At 36.3% G+C, this 19,680-nt stretch overlaps 1 protein-coding gene across 2 annotated transcripts in view; it reads left to right on the top strand.

The window, feature by feature from the left end:
• Nucleotides 1-19,680, top strand: part of BGAL17 (beta-galactosidase 17) — a 52,012-nt gene that overhangs the window by 24,411 nt on the left and 7,921 nt on the right. For both annotated transcript variants that reach the window (XM_086436608.1, XM_086436599.1), the window contains exons 6-16: nucleotides 1,553-1,647; nucleotides 2,383-2,453; nucleotides 7,544-7,634; nucleotides 7,714-7,831; nucleotides 7,914-8,009; nucleotides 8,097-8,145; nucleotides 10,602-10,792; nucleotides 10,951-11,022; nucleotides 12,447-12,596; nucleotides 12,808-12,858; nucleotides 14,015-14,183. In XM_086436608.1, coding sequence (XP_086292734.1) covers nucleotides 1,553-1,647; nucleotides 2,383-2,453; nucleotides 7,544-7,634; nucleotides 7,714-7,831; nucleotides 7,914-8,009; nucleotides 8,097-8,145; nucleotides 10,602-10,792; nucleotides 10,951-11,022; nucleotides 12,447-12,596; nucleotides 12,808-12,858; nucleotides 14,015-14,183 — 1,153 coding nt within the window. The remainder of the gene's footprint in view (nucleotides 1-1,552; nucleotides 1,648-2,382; nucleotides 2,454-7,543; nucleotides 7,635-7,713; nucleotides 7,832-7,913; nucleotides 8,010-8,096; nucleotides 8,146-10,601; nucleotides 10,793-10,950; nucleotides 11,023-12,446; nucleotides 12,597-12,807; nucleotides 12,859-14,014; nucleotides 14,184-19,680) is intronic.

Here is a 19,680-nt window from a genome sequence, read left to right as displayed (position 1 = left end):
TTCTTTTTTCTCTTTTCACTTTCTTGTCTCTGGGTAGGTCTCTCGACCTCCTTGCTTCTTTATCTCTTTGTTTTATCTAATAAATTTATCTTTCAAAAATGAAAAAGAAAAACATGCTCCCTTCTCCTAAACAAACAAAAAGAAGAGATATGGTGGGGTTGTTTCTTTGTTGCTCATATGCAATCCCTCTTTTTGTTTCTTTGTTGGTCAAATACAATCCCTCTTGTAAAACCAAAAATGCAAAAGAGGAGAGAAGAGGAGGAAGAAGAACACAATCCTCTCCAAAATCAAAAAAATAAATGACAAAAAAAGAAGAATACAATGATAGTTGTGTTTTCCTCTTATAAACATAAAGAAGGTAACCGTAACCAGGATTTCATAATTGATGGCTAGGGTGTCACAATGTTAATGAAGCAAGACATAGATTGAACATAAGTTTCATGTGTATGATCCTAACAACTGTCAAGTAACATTTGCCTAGGAACTAGTGATATTGGCTAGGTGAGGCGGTAGCTTTGCGAAGCTTTAACTACCATGATGAATAAGAAAGGGGATGATGGATCTTTTTTGTCTTAAGCCCCTTGAACTTCTAGATGTTAACCCATCGACCAAAATGGAATAACAATGTCTAGGAAACATGTTTTAAGATCCATTTCCTCAATTTTTTGCCAAAAGTGTCCTAACTAGGAGATAGTTAAGGAAAGAAAAACACAATTCACATGATCATAAGTTTTTCAATATATATTTTGCATGTAGCCCCCGGAATTCCTGATCTTTCTCTAGAATATATGCTTCCATTAACAATCAACACACCATCATTCATTTTCCTACCCTTTACAAAGGCCCCTTGCCTTCTTGAGATAATAGAGGGACGGACAACTGAAATCTTGGAGGTTGACAACTTAGTCATGATCTTACAAGCACAACCAACTATACTCATAAGTTTGTAGTCTGATATATTACCACTCCTTGAGTTTTAAGGATAATTATAGCAGACCCTATTGTCAAATTCATGGATTACTTTATGAAATTCAAACCAAGTACTTCCCAACAGGATTAAAATAGGCCATGGAGAAATCATCTGGCCTTCGTGCCTTGCTCCCCATTCAATACCTAATATTGGCCACAGCCTCTTCTCCATGAAATGGTCTCTCTAACCAACCGCAATGGTATAGGGAGTTGCCATCAAATGTAAGGCTGTCAAGGAGAGTTGCAAACTGCCATGTCCCAAATACAATTTATTCTCATCAAAACTTATAATCTAGAGCTTCAATTTTTAACCATTTGAATTTTATCTATATCAACATCATCATCATCCATTTGTAATCCTGAATATTGTGGTTGACAACATGTTCATTCAATTTTATACATAGATATTATCTACTGTTAAGGCACGTCTTCAAATGTTTTCTTACTACCTCAGTCCACATCATTTTTGGCCTTCCTCTAGTTGTTTTATAGCATTTAAGCACTCTTTATATCATACCAAAGTGTTGCCATTTATTTGCTTACAATTTTTAGTACCACCACTAACCAGAGGTTATGATTACAGATTGAAAATGAATATGGATCATATGGAGATGACAAAAGCTACCTTCGTCACCTTGTTACTTTGGCTAGAGGACATCTTGGGGACAATATAATTTTGTAATGGTTCTATTTACTCCTTATTATTCCATTTATTAGTAACTCAGGTACACAAGGTTCATATTCTGCTAATTCTCATGTGAGTTTAAGTCCTTCTAGTAAAAATTGGGTCTATGACTAACCCTAACATATTGATTCAAACAACTTAGTTGACAACTATAACTTGAGAGATTGTGTTTAACTACATGATAAAATTGGTGTATAGAGGACAGATTACACCCTCTTTCACAACACTTCTTTTATATTATTGAGCATTGTTAAAACAAAGGGTGACAATATGTCCATACCTTTCATGTTGATGTGTTTTGGGGTGTGTTAATGTACCTATATATGCCCAACATGAAAAAAGTCCTGAGCTTCGTGTCATTATAACTCCAAATGCTATTTAATGTAAAATATTTTAATCATTTCTTTGTGGTTCTATATGTTATAATGTTGTGTGTACTTGCACCTTGTTTATGTTGAATTAGTTGTGAAAAACATAATCATTTTTTACTGTCTTTTCCTTCATCAGTGAGTTGAAATGGGTTATGCTGCTGTCTGATTAATCAACATGCAATGTACAATGTTGTTTATCACTAATGTTTATCGTTCATTAGAAAGAAAGTATTCTGTAAATTGTAGATGTTATTTGAATGAACCCTTGGTAATTTTTATTCTTCTTTTTCTATTTTTTTTCTTTGTTGATTGACTAACCCAAAGAAGGTGCTTGATTAATGTATGATGGGTTTTTAGGTATACGACAGATGGAGGCTCAAGGGAAACTCTTGAGAAAGGAACCATTTCCAGGGCTAATGTTTTTTCAGGTTAAATTTTGTTATTGGTTAATCCCTACATTTTAAAATTTAAAATTTACGATATGGAGAGCGAATGGATATTTCATAGTAAATGTGATTAGTAAAAGAATCATTCTCTAACTAATAAACTTTTGAGGTCTTGTGCATTTATTAGGGTGGCAAGAGACTCAATGCATGGGATAACCTACATGAAGGGAATGAAAACTTAGGGTTGAATCCAATACAAAACGTTACGCTTCTATTTGTGGCTTTTAATTTCAATTGCTAACAACCAAGCTTGTGATTTTGCTCAGTGGTTGTGACTATGGGTTTATGATCCATCATACCTCTTTCTTTTAGAAGGTCAAAAGCATCCTTCCTTTTGGAGATAATGATCCCCTTTTTTGATCTAGCCACCTCAATGCTGAGCAAATACTTCGAGTCCATGATAAGGTGCTTTAGGCATATGTCATCTCCTTCTAGTCACTCCTAGACATCACAATGTCATCCATATACACAATGAGAGTAATAACTTTTCTTTTATTGTGTTTAGTGAATAGCACGTGATTGGCTTGATTTTGGTTATACCCATATTTTTTCATAACTCAATTGAATACTTCAAATCAAGCTCTTGAGGATTGTTTCAACTAGGGTTGCAACTTGGACCGGTTCAAACCGAGAACCAAACTAAACCGATAGCTTTGGGCTGGTTTGGTTCAGTTTGGAACAAGTTGTTGTTCGGTTCTGAGTTAAGGAAATGTAGAACTGATCAATTCGATTCAGTTCTTGGTTCAACATTTGTATAGAACCAAACCCAAGTGAGAACCGAACCCTTACACACTAAATATATATATATATATATATATAGGGTCGGGTTCCTGCGACACACATTGCGACACACATATAGACAACGTGTTTGTCTTATATGGGCAAAATGTTTGGAATGAGCGATTTTTTGTGAGGATGATCTCTATGATGAGGGGATCATCCTGGCAAAAAATCATCCCATTCCAAAACTTGTAACCCCATCAAAATTGATTTACAAAAATTGGACGGTCTATAATTTTTCAACAAAAATTGGACGGTCTAGAAGTTTCATAATGAGCTGATTTTTGGCAAGGATGATCTCCTCACCACAGAGATCATCCTCACAAAAAATCAGCCCATTCCAAACATTTTTGCCCATATAAGACAAAACACGTTGTCTATATGTGTGTTGAAATGGTTGTCGTTTGAACCTGACCCATATATATATATATATACATATATATATATATATATATATATATATATATATATACATATATATATATATATATATATATATATATATATATATATATATATATATATATATATATATATATATGCATTGGAGCATGAAGGTGCAGATGATTGATATTTTTGTTGTGCTTGATGCTTATGAGTTAGGACATAGATTAATGACTTATTATATGAAATATTTCGTGTTTATTATTTATTTATTTATTTTATTTCAATATATGTTGCTTCCAAGCAGGTTTATAGGATATTGACAACCCATAGAACTGAACCGAACCAAACCAAAAAACCAAACTGACTGTTGTTCCATTTGGATTGGTTTGGTTGTATGGGCAATTCGGTTCAGTTCTAGTTCTTATTTATCGGAACGGACCTAGGTCACCTCCAGTTTCAACCTGTGAAGATTTTTCTTCAATTTACACACTTTCCCTTTAGATGATGGGTATTCCACATCAGGGGATTCTTTCTCTAATTGACCATGAAGAAAGACAATCTTCACACAAACTGTTGAAGAGCCCAATTTTGATTGGTTGCTAGGGATAAGCGAATTTAATCCACTTTTATCTTAGACATTGGAGCAAATGTTTCTTGATAATCCACTCCATATGCCTCTTGGAAACAAGTCTGGCTTTATACTATACTAAATTATATAACTACAAGAAACAACCATTTATAGCGTACTGATTCTTAGCCCCTTGGTAATTTCATCAAGTTCCATGTGTTATTCTTCTCAAGGGCACACATCTCTTTGGCCATGGGATTTCTCGATTTAGGTTGAGTGAGGACATCTATAATACTGTGAAGAATATAAAGGAAAAGGAAGTAACAAAAGCATAGTATGAAGGGGACAATGAACTATATGAAACAACATTGGAAATAAGGTGTTGAGTAAACGTTCTCACTCAATTCGTTATAGCAATGGGAAAATGATAATCATTGACTAGAGAGGTAGAATGAACATTACTTGAGAAAGTGGACTAGAAGAAGTCTTTTGGCATTCTACATTAGATTGTGACTTCAGAGAGTATTTTCCTTCCATGCTTAGAGTATACTTGTAATTCCTTTCCCTGACTCTGATGTACACTCTCTCCATCATCCCACACTCTTTCACAAACACTATCATTTCTTGGCCCAACATTAAAAAGAAAGGAGGGACTGGAAGGGGGAAAGCAAAAGAAGTCTTCTCTTCATGCATATGCTCCCCACAAAGAGAAGACTTTGAGTCAGAAAATCAGGGAATAGATTTAAAGAAAGTGATGTCTATGGACCTGGGGGAGAAAATGTCACGGGCCATTAAAAACCTAATGGATTCAAGCCAAATCAAATCCAACACTTTTATAAATAAAAAAAGACCCAATACCTCCCCATTTTCCCGCCAACAACCTCGAAATCCATCCCATGCATTAGATTTATCAGATCTGAATTTTTTTCCTAATTTTGCAGCGATTTCTTTTTTTTTTTTAAATCACAAACTATTCTTTACTCTGCCAATTCTGGTTAGATCTGATCCCTACAATTATGCTCTACAAAACCCCTAAAATAGTGACCCATTTTGTGTCACATGGTCATATGCCTGTAGACATCAATCGTATATGATGATGTCAGTACCTTGTTTCTTTTCAGACTCTTAACTCAACTTATTCTTTTGGTTCTTATTACTCTAATACAACTTGATTTATAAATATCTGGGGTTATTTGTGAAAAAAGTGAAAGGAAGAAACGAAAATTACAAAGAGGATAAGAACAAAAGGAGAGAATGGGACCACTTAGTTCCCTCTCTCATTGTTTCATATATAGTAATAGGAAGATTACAATAACACTCCTAATGAGTACATTAATGATTAGAAAACCAAATAATACAAAAGCATGACTAAATGATTCCTAGAGAGTTTAACATTCTACACCAAGGCACATTTTGGGGATGCCATATGTATTGCTCATATTTTGTGGGATGCGAATGGACATAATCCTAATTCGAGTGTCTTGGTTACTCAATTTCATGCGATACCAATTTGGGATTCATGAATAAGTTAACAAGGGAAAAATTCAAAAAATTAGATGAAATCGGGAAAAATTGAGAAAAAAACCCTAAGATTAGGGATGTGTGATAGTTCCTACTATATACTATTCTCAGATTGTATCATCAAATCTCATAATAATAAATCACCAAACCCCATAGTGACATAACCATATATCCATAAAACAACCTCAAGTACACAACTAATTCAAGTTTTATATTATTCAAAATACACAAAGATTACAATCATGAGTCCAAGTTAGAATTCATTAACTAGTCAAACTCATCAAATTCAATGCCATCCTCATTATCTAATGTTTCATCGGTAAAATATCCTCATCAAGGTCATCTTCTTTTACTAGTGCATTTAGGCCATCTTTCATCTTTTTTATTATTCAATTTAGACACTTAATCAAGAAGTTCGTAGAAGTCACGACTTATTGAAAAAGTTGCAATTAAATCATGATTAAATAGGTGAAGGATAAAGTCACAAGTTAATCATGACATTTTTAGTAAGTTGCAAAATTTTGTTACTATGATTCCACAAATATTGAGGATGATAAGTGATGGACCACATTGCCTTTTATGACATGTTGCTACTTTTTTGTTAATACATCCATTTTTCTTTGGATGATAAATACATAAAAATTGGTCTGATATGTTCATGAAATTGGAAGTCATTCAAAATCAACTAGTAATTTTTAGCACTTATTTTGACTAGCATCTTTTACAACCTTTCGATCACAAGATCTCTTTATTCCATGAGTGAAAAACCACAAGAGAGGGAAGGTGAAGTTTTGGAGCTTGGGAAAAGTTCAGAGTTATAAATCTAGATGCAATCACAAACCCCAAATCTCATTGATCATGAAACCTGCAATGATCAAAGCTAGAACTGACGAGCCACAATTGTTTTTTATAAAGGAGAAACATTATGCCTCACAAATAATTGAAACCATACTAAATGCAATTTTTCCTCATTTTTGATTGTTTGAATCTTGATGGGTTGACGAACCGTAACATGTCATATTGCTCAATCCTTTTGTTTGTAGAGATCCACTGGGTTGGCAACCAAGATTTTTCGTTCTAGACGTAGGCTTTGTTCAAACTTTAAAGAGCCAACTCTAATACCTCTATATCAATCTCGGGGATGATTGAATTTTTCAATACTACTTTGAAAAATGGGAGAGAAAAGCAACTCCCGTTTGGACCATGACAACTTTTGCAAAAGTTTACTTTTTAAATAAGCTATAAGTTTAATATGATCCTTTTCTCCAAATATTAATCTTTGTTCTGAGATAATCCACTGAAAAGGGGATGCCCATAGCATAGTCTTTTTGAATGTGATCAGGTTAATAAGTGTCAATTGTTTTGCCGATCACAAAAAAAAAAGAAGTCAATTTTTCTTGGATAAAGTTATATTTACTTGGGCTTGCTGGTATAGAGCCAATACTATCTTATTTATCAATCCCAGTTATTGAAAATAAAGATAAGAGGGAGATTTTAGTATAAGAGAAGAAGAAAATTAACGTGATCTAATAATACCACTTACATTGTTTACAAGGAAGGTTGTCTAAGTGAAAGTTAACCAATGAACTAATGAACCTCATGTGCTACTTCATGAAGATATACCTCATCATCTAACTTGAGCTCTTTGTTGAATATTTCTACTGAAACTCTTGTTTACCTGCAAAAAAGAGAAAAAAAAAAAGAAGGAAATATAGGATGTATGACAAAGATTTACTCAAGGAGCCTAGGAACCATTATTCCATTATTGAAAACATGTTTCATTATTTTTAACATATATTCAACTCTTGATTTATAGCTATTGACTTCACAACTGGTGATGATCCATGGCCTTTATTCAAGTTGCAGAAGCAGTTTAATGCCCCGGGAAGATCTCCTCCTCTTTCCTCGTTAGTATATTGTTTTCTACTGCAATAAATGCTCACCTTTGCAGTCAGATGCTCATATTTTTTTTTTTTTCCCTTTCAGGGAATTTTATACGGGTTGGCTTACACACTGGAGAGAAAATAATGCTCAGACCGGTGCTGATTTTACTGCAAATGCCCTAGAATCCATTTTGTCTCGAAATGGGTCTGCTGTGCTTTATGTATGCTCTCGATTCCAGTTTTGCTATTTGGAAGTAATTGGTTGCACAGAAGTGCACTGATGTTGGCTATTCAAAATTGCAGATGGCACATGGTGGAACAAATTTTGGATTTTTTAGTGGTGCAAATACTGGTACTGATGATTCTGATTACCAGCCTGACCTTACTTCCTACGATTATGTGAGCAATGCTTTATAAGATTATTTACATGATCCTTGTAACTTTTGTTCTGATTCAATTCCATGACATCAAGCTGACCTCTCCCAGGATGCTCCGATTGGAGAATCAGGTGATGTGGATAATGCAAAGTTCAAAGGTATGTTCTACTCTATTTTAAGAGAACTTCTATCGCCACACCAACTTTTGCTAACGCCACCCAAAGATGTGTGCTAATTCTTTGGTGATTTACATGTGAATTGGGATGGTGTTAGTAAAAGTTGGTTTGGCGATAGAATCTCTCTATTTTAAATTTTAATGGGTGTTCATTGTATATCTATTCCTGTATTCAAGATCTAAGCCGCATATATCACGCATGTTCACTAAATGCTTATGTGAAGGTAAGAAACTGAAATGAACGGCTGCAAAGTGAAAAGAATTGAGATATTCTGTTTCTAATTCACTCACGAACAATTTAAGTTCTTGCTATCATTCTGTGCATCATTTCTTATTAATTTTGTGCAAAGCAGAGAAATTTCAGTTTCAGCTGAGACTAGAAAGAAACATTGACCCTGAAACACTGAATGTTCTGGATTATTTTGAATTTTCTTGGAATGACTCGGTTGAGACCACCTCGGTTTTTCTCTTGACCAAGAGATTGCCTTGAGACAAGATTTTAAACCTTGGTGCTATCTATTGTACTTGTACTGAAAATGTGGTTATAAAGTGAATGGAACTTTTAGGGATCATGAACCATTTAAGAATGGAACTATCAGCTATACTTCAGTAGTTCAGGTCACATCTTTTATGAGCTATACTCCATGCAAATAAGTGATAAACAGAAAATATTTACAGGTAACAAAAACATACTAGCCTATGTGCGGATCAACCAAAAAAATAGTCTATGTGCAGAATTTCCTGTAGGCATAACCCTATCTGTCAGTAGGGGAGAACAGATGAAGTATATGCATAATCTTTTATTTTGATAATTACAAGTTTCACTTTGGCAATTGTGCCCATTAAGTTAAAGATAGGAGGAATAGAAATCATAAATGACCAACTTGAGAGGTCCTTAAGCAATCATACCATGGGGATACCACCTATCTATCTCTCATGATTGGCATGGGCCTGAGAGTAATAACCTTAGGGACTCCATATCCTCAATATTCGTGGCCAGCGCGAGTCTTCATCCAATCCTCATCTCTAATACAATGGGGCTCCAAGCAGCTCGGTAGTTTGCATTACATGACAATCCTGCATGTTACTTCTGTTGTAATTCCTGTTCTGTGTTTTGATTTTATGTCCTTGAAACAAAAAGATTCTAAACAGTAGTAGAATGAAAAAGCATAAACAAATTGGAAGAACTTATTGGTGACTGCCGGTGTCCTTAAAACCAATTTCACCCCTTAGGAATGAATTCACAGTGTAGTCGGTCTCAAGTGTCTTATTTCCAAGATTCAACAATCACTATCTCTGCTAACCGTGCACTCAAAAATAGTAGATCTACATCGAACTTGATTGAATGGAACGTTGTACAAGCATCAATATATTGTTTCAGAGAGAACAATAGAGAAGAGAGTGTTCAGAAAGTTTTTTCTGTGTATTCCAAACACTAGGGCATGATCTGTTTTATAGACAATAGGCCCAATGGTCTAAAAGAGCCCAACGGTCCACCATAGTAATGATGGATACGTTTAGGCCTTAAATGACCCATTTATGAACATTGGAGGATCCAAACGGTCAACACATTTACTCTTAATAGTTAGTCAGATCAATGGTTGAGATGAAAAGAAGCAATGGATCTTAAAGTAAAATGGACAAAACAAATTTTAGTAAAAGTGGGCCTTTCAGGTGCACCCACAGGAGGCTTAAATCCGAGATTTGCACCACCCTGTGCACGCATTGCATGCGTACACATGCAATAAGGTTTTCTAGTGGGTTGGCCCAAACACAATGGGTTGTAGTCCCACGGTGCCTTGGGCCTCCATGTGCGCATGAGGCCGCTCTTTTTCTCACTCACATCCAAGCAAGAGAGAGAGTGGGATCTTTTATTTTGAACACTATTCTTGTATTTATTCGATGTGGGACTAAAGATTTGAAGAGTTGTCTCTACAACTCTCACAAACAAGAAAGGTAAGAAAATCTTTGATTTTCAACTTATACAAAAAAGGGGAAAAGTTAATTTAACTTAGGTTTCACCAATTAAGGAAACTTCTATACTTTACAAATAAAACTCAAGAGGTCTTGAGTTCAAAACTTGCTCCCAACAAAATACATGAATAAAACTATGAATTTTACAACAACTTCTTCTCATGTGTCACTCTTGTCGATCTCTCTCTATTTCCAATCCTTGGATTGGGAAATAAGTTGCACTATGTCGAGGACTTTTTGTACATCTCCAGTATTTTGTATCACTTACTCTTTACTCTTTTTGTATTTATTTTTTTTAAACTGAAAATCATATTGTGGCTATTCACACACATTGTCCCATGGAAATCTTGCATTTCTAAATGCTTCATTATTATTTGCATTTAATTGATTTTTCAGGGTTTTCTTGGGAGTTAGATTTGAAATTTCAAAAGTGTTATTTATCATGATATGTGGTATTCCTTTCAGCACTGCGGAGGGTTATAAAGCAATACACTACAGTATCACTTCCTCCAATTCCTTCCAATAATGGAAAGAGAGTGTATGGACCCATCAAAGTACAGAAGATTGGATCTTTGTTTGATGTACTTGAAATCATATCTGATCCTATGGATGTGATTGAAGCTGAAAACCCAGTTTCTATGGAGTCGGCGGGTCAGGTGTATAAGAACTTCATTCTCCTTGCATGTGAAGTCAATTTACAATGGCAGAAGAACTTCATTTGAATGTGTATAAGAACTTCATTCTCCTTGCATGTGAAGTTAATTTACAATGGCAGAATGGATTTTTTTCCTGATCATATGTTACGTATGCCCAGATGTTCGGATTTCTATTGTATGTAGCAGAATATCAGGCAAAGGAAAATAGAAGCATTATTTCCATACCAAAGGTACACTTTGAGACATCATTTTTTCTATTGTGTGTGCTTGATTAACTAGGCGATTACTTGGTCTCTCTCAATTTATGAGTAGCTTCTATTATAGAAGATGATGATACATGCAAATGGTGCTGCTTCCTTCTTCAATCTTCCTCCTTGAGTACTTGTTAGTCTTGACAAAGATAAGTCCTAGTCTATGTGTATGTGAGAGAATAGACACAACATTTCTCTACCTATAGGGGACTTCCTACAGGGTCTTGTTCATTACTGTAGTCAGGGGCGGAGCCAGGATTTTCTTGTAGTGGGGGCAAACTATGGTTAGTTGTATAGTTGAAGAATTTGAAGATGAATGGTTTTAGGGAGAAATTCAGAGGTTTTTGGTTAGAAGTTGAAGAAAAGGATATTTAGGTCATTTTCAATTAGTATATGAGAAGGTCCGGTCAAGAGGCAATATCATCAACAAAAAATTGAAGGGAGGGGGGGGGGGGGGGTTGGAATTGGAGGGAGGTGAGGGTGTGGGGGCAAATGGGGAGGGAGGTGAGGGAGTGGGGATAAATGGGGCATGTAATTAGTTAAAAATATAGGGGTGTCTCAAAGTTCTGTGGGGGGAATTGCCCCCATCAGCTCCTTACTAGCTCCACCCCTGACCATAGTGCAAACAAATTGAAATTTAGGTTTTGTTTCCTACATATTTTATGGAGGTAGATTTCGTGCTATATTTATCACACTTATTCTTGATTTCCTAGATTGGACTGAATTTTCGGGTTGATTGTCAATTTGTTGTGAGGAATTAGACACTTGGTTAATAGGATCTACCCCTTGTTCCATCCTCTCAATTAGAAGATGTGCTGGATAAGTAAATAACGAAAATTCGGCATAATCTTTGGAAGACAAATTGCTTGAGTAGGTTGGGAGAGTGCTGGTTGGTCAATTACTTAACGCACTACATTTTCAAAGTATCTCCATAGAAGTGCCTATTAGCCACCTTCTTTATGTGGGTACTAAGTCAAAACCTTTTATGTTGTATATCAATTTTATAAAAAATTTGTGTGTAATTATTGCAGAGTTCTTTTATTTGATCAAGTGATTATTTATCTAGTAATATATCTTCCAGTATTAAACTATAAATACATGAACATGTCAGAGTAGCTGGCTTTCAAGGTTTTCTCATCTCACCTAGTCTCCATGTGTCTTTGTTACATGGCTATGTATACATTATGTAGATGAGGATACATATGAATGCTTGCATTTTGTCTTTTAAGTTATAACAGTGAGGTGATTTCCCCTTTATTTTCATCCTTTTATCATTGCAGATGTAATTATTCCATGTACTTGTATTCATGACTTATTTGATTAGAAATCTATTTCATTTTGGCACCCATTATCAATTCAGAGGTAACAGAAACAATATGAAGTGTAACGTCTACAACTTGCAGGTGCATGACAGAGCGCAAGTGTTTGTTTCATGCACATTGGGAGATAAGGGAAGCAATCCAAGATATGTTGGTACCATTGAAAGATGGTCAAATAAAGCACTTCGCATTCCCAGTACTAAATGTGTTTCTAACATCAGATTATATGTTCTGGTACTTTAACTATCCAACTTTTTCACTTCAAGAAGGTTGATTTTAGGTTTATGGTGTGTGCCTTTGAAAACAAAATGTTAGTATATGAAATCTACAATGATCCCACATTGTGACTCTATGGGGAAGCATGTCGTTAAGGTTGTTAGCGTAATTCATATATTATCAATATGTGGACTTAAAAAGTAACAGCTATGCATTCTTGTTGTTATAGGTTGAAAACATGGGTCGTGTGAATTATGGGCCATACTTGTATGACAGGAAGGTAAATCACAAATGCCTTCAACCATATATATATTTCGAGTCTTAAAGTGATTGGCACTTTGTTATTTATCTACTGCTCACATATTAGTAAATTTTTTCCTTCCATTTACAAATAAATCTAAATGCTGTCACTTCTCCATGACACAATATTTTGGGTATTTGATCACAGTTTTTGTCATTCCTTCAAAGATAGACACTCGAGAATATTCCCAGAGCTAAAGTTTGTTCTTGCCACATTAGTCACTAAGCCTGATCACCGAGCCGTAGGGCAGGACAGAGCTTTAAGGGTCTTGACTTCCTATATGCTTCAGATTGCCAGTTCTCCCAAATTTGAACTAGGGATTCTACTTGAGGATTGTCGTTGTGATGCCAATGCTTAACCATTATTGAGCATTCCTAGTGGAAGGCTCAAGTACCCTTCTTTGTACTTGAACCAACATCTCTACATAACTAGTTCAATTAAGCTACCAACCTTCAAGAATGTTTTTTTTGGGCGGGGGGAGCATTGTGTTTCCAACTGGGTATTTGCATGTGTCAATCAAAGGTGCTTACACTTTTTTTATTTACTAGACAATGATCTTATCATACCATCTGAGGGCTTTCACCTGAGTCAGTATAATTGAGAACTACTTTTTACTGGTAATGCTTATACGGTATCAAATGCTGGACTAGAAGTCGTGCTCTTGGTTGGTGTGCAGAAGCCCACCTTCTTTCTGTTACCTGAAATATGATCTACCATCTGCACCATGAAGAAAGAACATGCCTAAATCCAATACTATTTCTGAATTAAGTATAAGCATCTACTGAATATATATGAAAGAATAATTACTAAACTGACTCAAAAAAAGAAACTCAACTGACGTGGAATGTGCACAAAACCATAGTTTTTTTCTTTGTGTATCTCGAGGAAAATCTATGGTTCTGTGCACATTCCACGTCAGTTGAGTATACCTTTTTTTTAGTCAGTTTAGCATGGCTTTATATGAAATTATCTGTGTCAGGTAAAGATGCGCTACAATTTCTGAAATACCTTTGTTGGCGAATCTATTATATTTTATTTTCCTGTTCTCTTCATATTGCAGATATTAGATCTTCCTAAATTATATTAACAGATAATTAATTACATCGACCTGGTGACTTCTGTTTTTATTTTACAGGGGATATTGTCTACTGTTATTTTGGATGGGAACATTCTCCTTGGATGGAAAATATTCCCAATTTCTTTTCAAAAGTTGAATAAGCTGTTGAAATTCGATCCCATTGTGCAAGTTGCAGATTCTAGGGCTTCTAAAGCATCTTCACTTGAGAAACTACAAGATCACTCCAGTAAGTTTACAACCCCTATCTTGAGACTAGTGTCTTCTAATGGTAGGAGAAAGGTGTTGGGCGGTCCATGAGATGAATGGACAGTAAGATAGGAGTCCAAACTGGGTCAGGCTGTTGAGCTGGGTCTGAGGAAACTCAGGTCACTGCCTACCTCGCAAGGTGGTTTCGCTGTAGACATTTAGTGGTACTTTTTTTTTCTGGATAAGTAAAGAATTTATTAGAAAGTGGTCGAGATGACCAACAAAAGTACAAGCAAGGAAACTAACACAAAAACGACGCTAAGCCGATGTTAAATGACAAACCCACTCCCATCTTCCAATGAAATACTAAAAAAAGACACCTATGAACAATGAGAAGATCTTACGCCAAAAAAAAATACAAGACTCAAAATAGAAAGGAAGGAATTATGTACTGGTACAAATTTTCCTTCGAAGATTCTACCATTTTGCTTCTTTGAAATACCCCAACAAACAACAAATGGAAATAAGCTCCAAATCACTCACTTGGAGCCCCTGAAGTAGTGTCCCCACTAATCCAGAAGAATTGTAGAAAAGTAATTGACAAGTCTCATTATGAGAGCTTGGCAGATATATATATTAGTCAAAGAGTAAATAGACATAAACACCCTTACAAAGAAATAAAAGAATAAAAACAGAAAAACATTCTTATTTCCAATACTCCCCCTCAAGTTAGGGCAAATATATCAACTAAGCTTAGCTTAACAAGATGTGAGTTAGTAATAGAAAGACCAACAAGCTTTGTAAGCATATCAACAAGTTTGTTTTGAAGAAGAGACAAAGATTGTCTGAAAAGCACGAGATCGAACTTTCTCCTTGAGAAAGTGAACATCAACCTCTATATGCTTGGTTTTTTCGTGAAGAACTGAGCCAAAAGCAAGCATGATGGCAAATTTGTTATCACAAAACAAAGTGGAAGAGCCAGAGATCGGAAAGCCTAGCTCTATTAACAAAGATCTAAGCCAAATAAGCTTACATGTACCAAGGGCCATAACACGATATTCAGCTTCAACAGAAGAACGATAAATCACTCTGTTTCTTACTTTTTTATGAGATTAGGTTACTACCATGGAAAGTACATAAATCAAAGGTAGATCTCCTATCTGTAAGAGGGCCAGCATAATCAACATTAGTGAAGTAGGACAAATGTGATTGAGCAGTGGAAGAGTAGAATAGGACAAGACCAGGATGATACTTCAAATAGTAAAGAATACGATAAACAACATCAAATCTGATATTGTATTAGTCAGATAAATTAGGTGGCCTACGAGTCTCTAATTAGAAGGACCAGATAATAGATCACCAGGTTTGGTATAAAGGCAATGATTCTGATCCATAGGAGAGGAGGCAGGACGACACCAAGCATACTAGTGTCCTAAAGATGATCCAATGTGTATTTGAGTTGTGATAACGAAATACCACGGTGAGAGCGGGCCACTTCTATCCCTAAGAAGTATTTGAGGGGTCCCAAGTCCTTAACCTCAAAGCACAGCCCAATAATATCTTAACCCTATCAGTCCAATGTGCATCATCTTCAGTTACTATAATGTCATCCACATAAACTAAAACAATGGTGTAAATGCCATCCACTCCTCAACGACAAAGCAAATATGATCTGAGTGGCATCTGAAAAACTCTATGGATAAAATGACCTCAGAAAAACATTGAAACCAGGCTCGAGGAGACTGTTTTAGGCCATACAAGGATTTGAGAAGACGGCATACTTTCCCAGAATACTCCTTCTGAAGACGAAACCCAAGAGGGGGTTCTATATAGATAATCTCAGTCAGAACACCATTCAGAAAATCATTTTTCACATCGAGCTGGTGAAGAGGCCATGAATGAAAAACAGTTCAAGAGATCAGGAGGCGGACAGTAGAAAGTTTAGCGACAGGAGCAAATATAACACCGAAATCCTTGCTTGGAGTTTGTGTAAATCTCGTAGCAATTAAGCAAGCCTTGTATTAATTGACGGTGCCATCCGCGACATACTTGACAATGAAAACCCATTTACAACCAACAGTACGCTCTTCAGATGGAAGATGAATAAGCTCCCAAGTGTAATTCTTCAACAAAACATTCATTTCAGTGGTCACAGCTCCAGTCCACTTAAGGTCTCTCAAAGCTTTTGATACAGATTGAGGAACTCGAATAGAACCAGTGATAGCAACGTAGGCTTGATAAGAAGGAAAGTCCCTGATAGGAAATAAACTAGGCAATAGGATGATCAGTAACATACTCCCGTTTACTTTTGCAAAATGCAATAGGCAAGTGAGAGTCAAAAATAGAAGGAATAGGAGTAAGAGTGGGTATACTTGAGTCCAAGGAGGAAGTTGGAGAGGGAAGAGGGCGACAAGAGTAGACCTTCAGAGGCGGCGAAGATAGAGATGGATCCTTCAAAAGAAAAGAGTCCATCAAAGAAGGTGAAGATGGAAAGAAAATAGAGAGGATAGTACTACAAGAGAGGGATCTTGCAAAGGAGAAGAGTCCTGCAAAGAAGATGTAGCACGAAAATAGGAAACATTTTCAAAGAAAGTGACATCTAAATAATGAATTACATGATGAGAAAGGGGATCATGACAGCGATACCCCTTTGACATAGAAGAATAACCCAAGAAAATACAGTGAATGACTTTGTCATTTAATTTCGTGTGATGAGGAGTCTTGTCCTGAACAAAACAAGTAAATCCAAAATGTGTAATGGGAAAATATGTGCTATCAGGTCGAAGAACATGAAAAGGCACCTATCCACCTAAGGTTCGACTCGGAATGCGGTTAAGGAGAAAAGTCGCAGTGAGAACTGTTATATTCCAATATAATTTGGGAACATGGATCCCTTTAAAAAGACAACAAATAATGTTCATAAGATGGCGATTCTTGTGTTTTGCCATCCATTCTGTTCAAAAGTATAGGGACAAGTCAACCGGTGGAATATACCATGCTCAGGAAGATGTAATCGAATCCCATCAACAATATATTCCCCTCCGTTATTAGACTCAAGATATTTAACAGTGATGTTGTATTGGGTCTAAATTATTTTAACAAAATTAACAAAAATAGGAAGAACCTCAGAACGAGAACGCATAAAGTAAACCCAATTACAATGAGAATAGTCATCAATAAAAGTAACATAATATCTATGACCATTAAAAGCAGTAATAGGGGAAGGTCCCTACATATCAGATGGACTAAATCAAACATTGTATTAAATCGATGTGTGCGAGGAATATAAGAAGTATGTATGTGTTTAGAAAGTTCACACACAAAACACTAGAACTTGTGTACACTATAAGAAGTTTAAGCAGGAAATAAAGAATATAAGTGCTGAAAATTAACATGTCTAAAGCGAGCATGCCATATATCTAAAATCTGAGAGGAAAAAAATATGACTCCCAGAAAGTGGAAGCACAGACGTCGGAACACTAGGTTGAGATCCAAATAGGTACAACTCATCTCTTTCATACCCTTTGCCAAAAATCCTCCTCGAAGTCGATTATTGAAAAATACAGTGAATTGGAAAAAAAGTTACGGAGTAATTTAAAGATTTGGTAATACTACTAAGATAAAAGGTTAAGAAATAGGTTAGGAACATGAAACACAGAGTCAAGAGAAAAATCAGAGGATAAGGGGATGGTACCCTTGCTGTGGATAGGAGTAAGAGACCCATCAGCAAGGAAAATCTCCTTATGAGTAGTAGGAAAAATAGAAGAGGTAAAATGGTTAAACTCACCGATTATGTGATCAAAGGCACTAGAATCAATGTCAGAGGAGCATAGCTAGATTGAGTAACATGAAATGCAGAAGATGTACCTAGCGCATGGTAATTGAGGCTGTAGTCGAAGATGAGTAAGTCTGAGCATGGGTCTGATCCTGTACAATAGCAGCAATCTGAGTCTGGAGTTGTTGCAAATCAATAGTACCATGGAAAACAAAAGTATCAATAGAAGAAATAAATGATGACTCCATAGCAGTGGTATGGGGAGTAGATTGTCCCAAAGAGGGAGTGGTAGAAGATCGCAACAGATGGGAATAGAGCTGAAAGCAGTGGGCCTTCTCATGGTCAATTTTCTCACAATGACTGCAAGTAAGGCCACTCTTTTTACCACGGCCACAGCCTCAACGACCTCGACTCACAAATCCCTGAGTACGAGAATCAGAAAAACCTGACTTGGCTACTAGAGCCATCTGATTTGTAGCTGGAGTAGAGATAATGTTAGGGGCCTGAGTCTGAGAGGGAAGTACGCAATGATGATGCTCATCACTATCAATGGTCACAAATATCTCAAATAAAGATGGTAAGGGTGTAGTATTAAGGATCTGTGTTCGAAGTGCCTCAAACTTAAGTCATAAACCCATGAAAAACTGGTATGTTTGATATCTAGCAATCTGTGTAACCACAAACCTAACTGCTTCTACAGACAGCTCAACTATAGACTCATAGTGAGAGAGCTCCTTCCAACGAGATTAAAAGAATCCAACGTAGTCAGCTACACTCTGAGTCCCTTGGGTGGTCTGGACAATGTTTCGATAAAGCTCGTAGGTCCTCGAGTCATTCCAAGCATGCATATATGCCTGAGTAAGAGTTAACCATAAACAAGAGACAATCTCTTGATACATGAACATGGTGTAGATACGCTTCTCCATGGAGTTAAAAGCCATCCCATGATAGTTTAGTTGTCAATCTTGCATTGTTCAATTTTGGGATAAGTTAGAGGTGGTTTATTAATAATGCCCAAAATCCATCCAGATTTTTCTCTACTTCCCAAATAAAGCCTAACTAACTGAGACCTGGACTAAAAGTTCGGACATCTAGTGGGGCATTAGTAACGCGTTGGACTGAGTGGTTTGCTCCAAGAATGGTATTGGAGTCTTTGGTCTCTTGATGTGATGTCATTTCTTACTACGAATAAAGCAGTTCGAACTTTGGTTTGAAAGGAGATCACTATGGTCCCTGACACAGAAACAATTGTTATAGTAAAAAAATTACCCCAAAGCAGTTATCGTAGTCCCTTACACAACCCTAGTAGTTGATGTTAATCACCAACAAGCAGACCACCAAGCAGCAAAGCACTCAATGGCAGATCACTCAATAGTTGTTGTTGTCGAAGGACTCTACGCAACACCTAGTTGTTGATAAAGGTCACAGAACAACACCTGCTGTTGAGGAAGGTCACAGAACAGCACCTGTTGTTTTTGTAGGTCACAAAATAACACTTTGCTATTGTTGCAGCTCACAGAACAACACCTGCTATTGTCTTAGGTCCACAAAACAGGGCCTTGTGTTGTCGCAGGTCACAAAAACAGCTCCTGTTGACGCATGTCACATAACAGCACTTTGTTGTTGTCGTAGGGCCATAAAACAACACCTGATGTTGTCGTAGGCCACAAAATAGTGCTTTGCTGCTGTCGCAGATCACCCAATAGTACTTTGCTACTATTGCAGGTCTTCACATAGCTCAACAGTCCTGTCGCACGACTCG

Source organism: Akebia trifoliata, chromosome 1 (genome assembly GCF_017979445.1).
Source record: "Akebia trifoliata isolate Shusen 1 chromosome 1, ASM1797944v1, whole genome shotgun sequence".
Lineage (NCBI taxonomy): Eukaryota > Viridiplantae > Streptophyta > Magnoliopsida > Ranunculales > Lardizabalaceae > Akebia > Akebia trifoliata.
The sequence above is the reverse complement of the archived record's forward strand: the minus strand, read 5'-3'. Positions and strand labels throughout refer to the sequence as shown.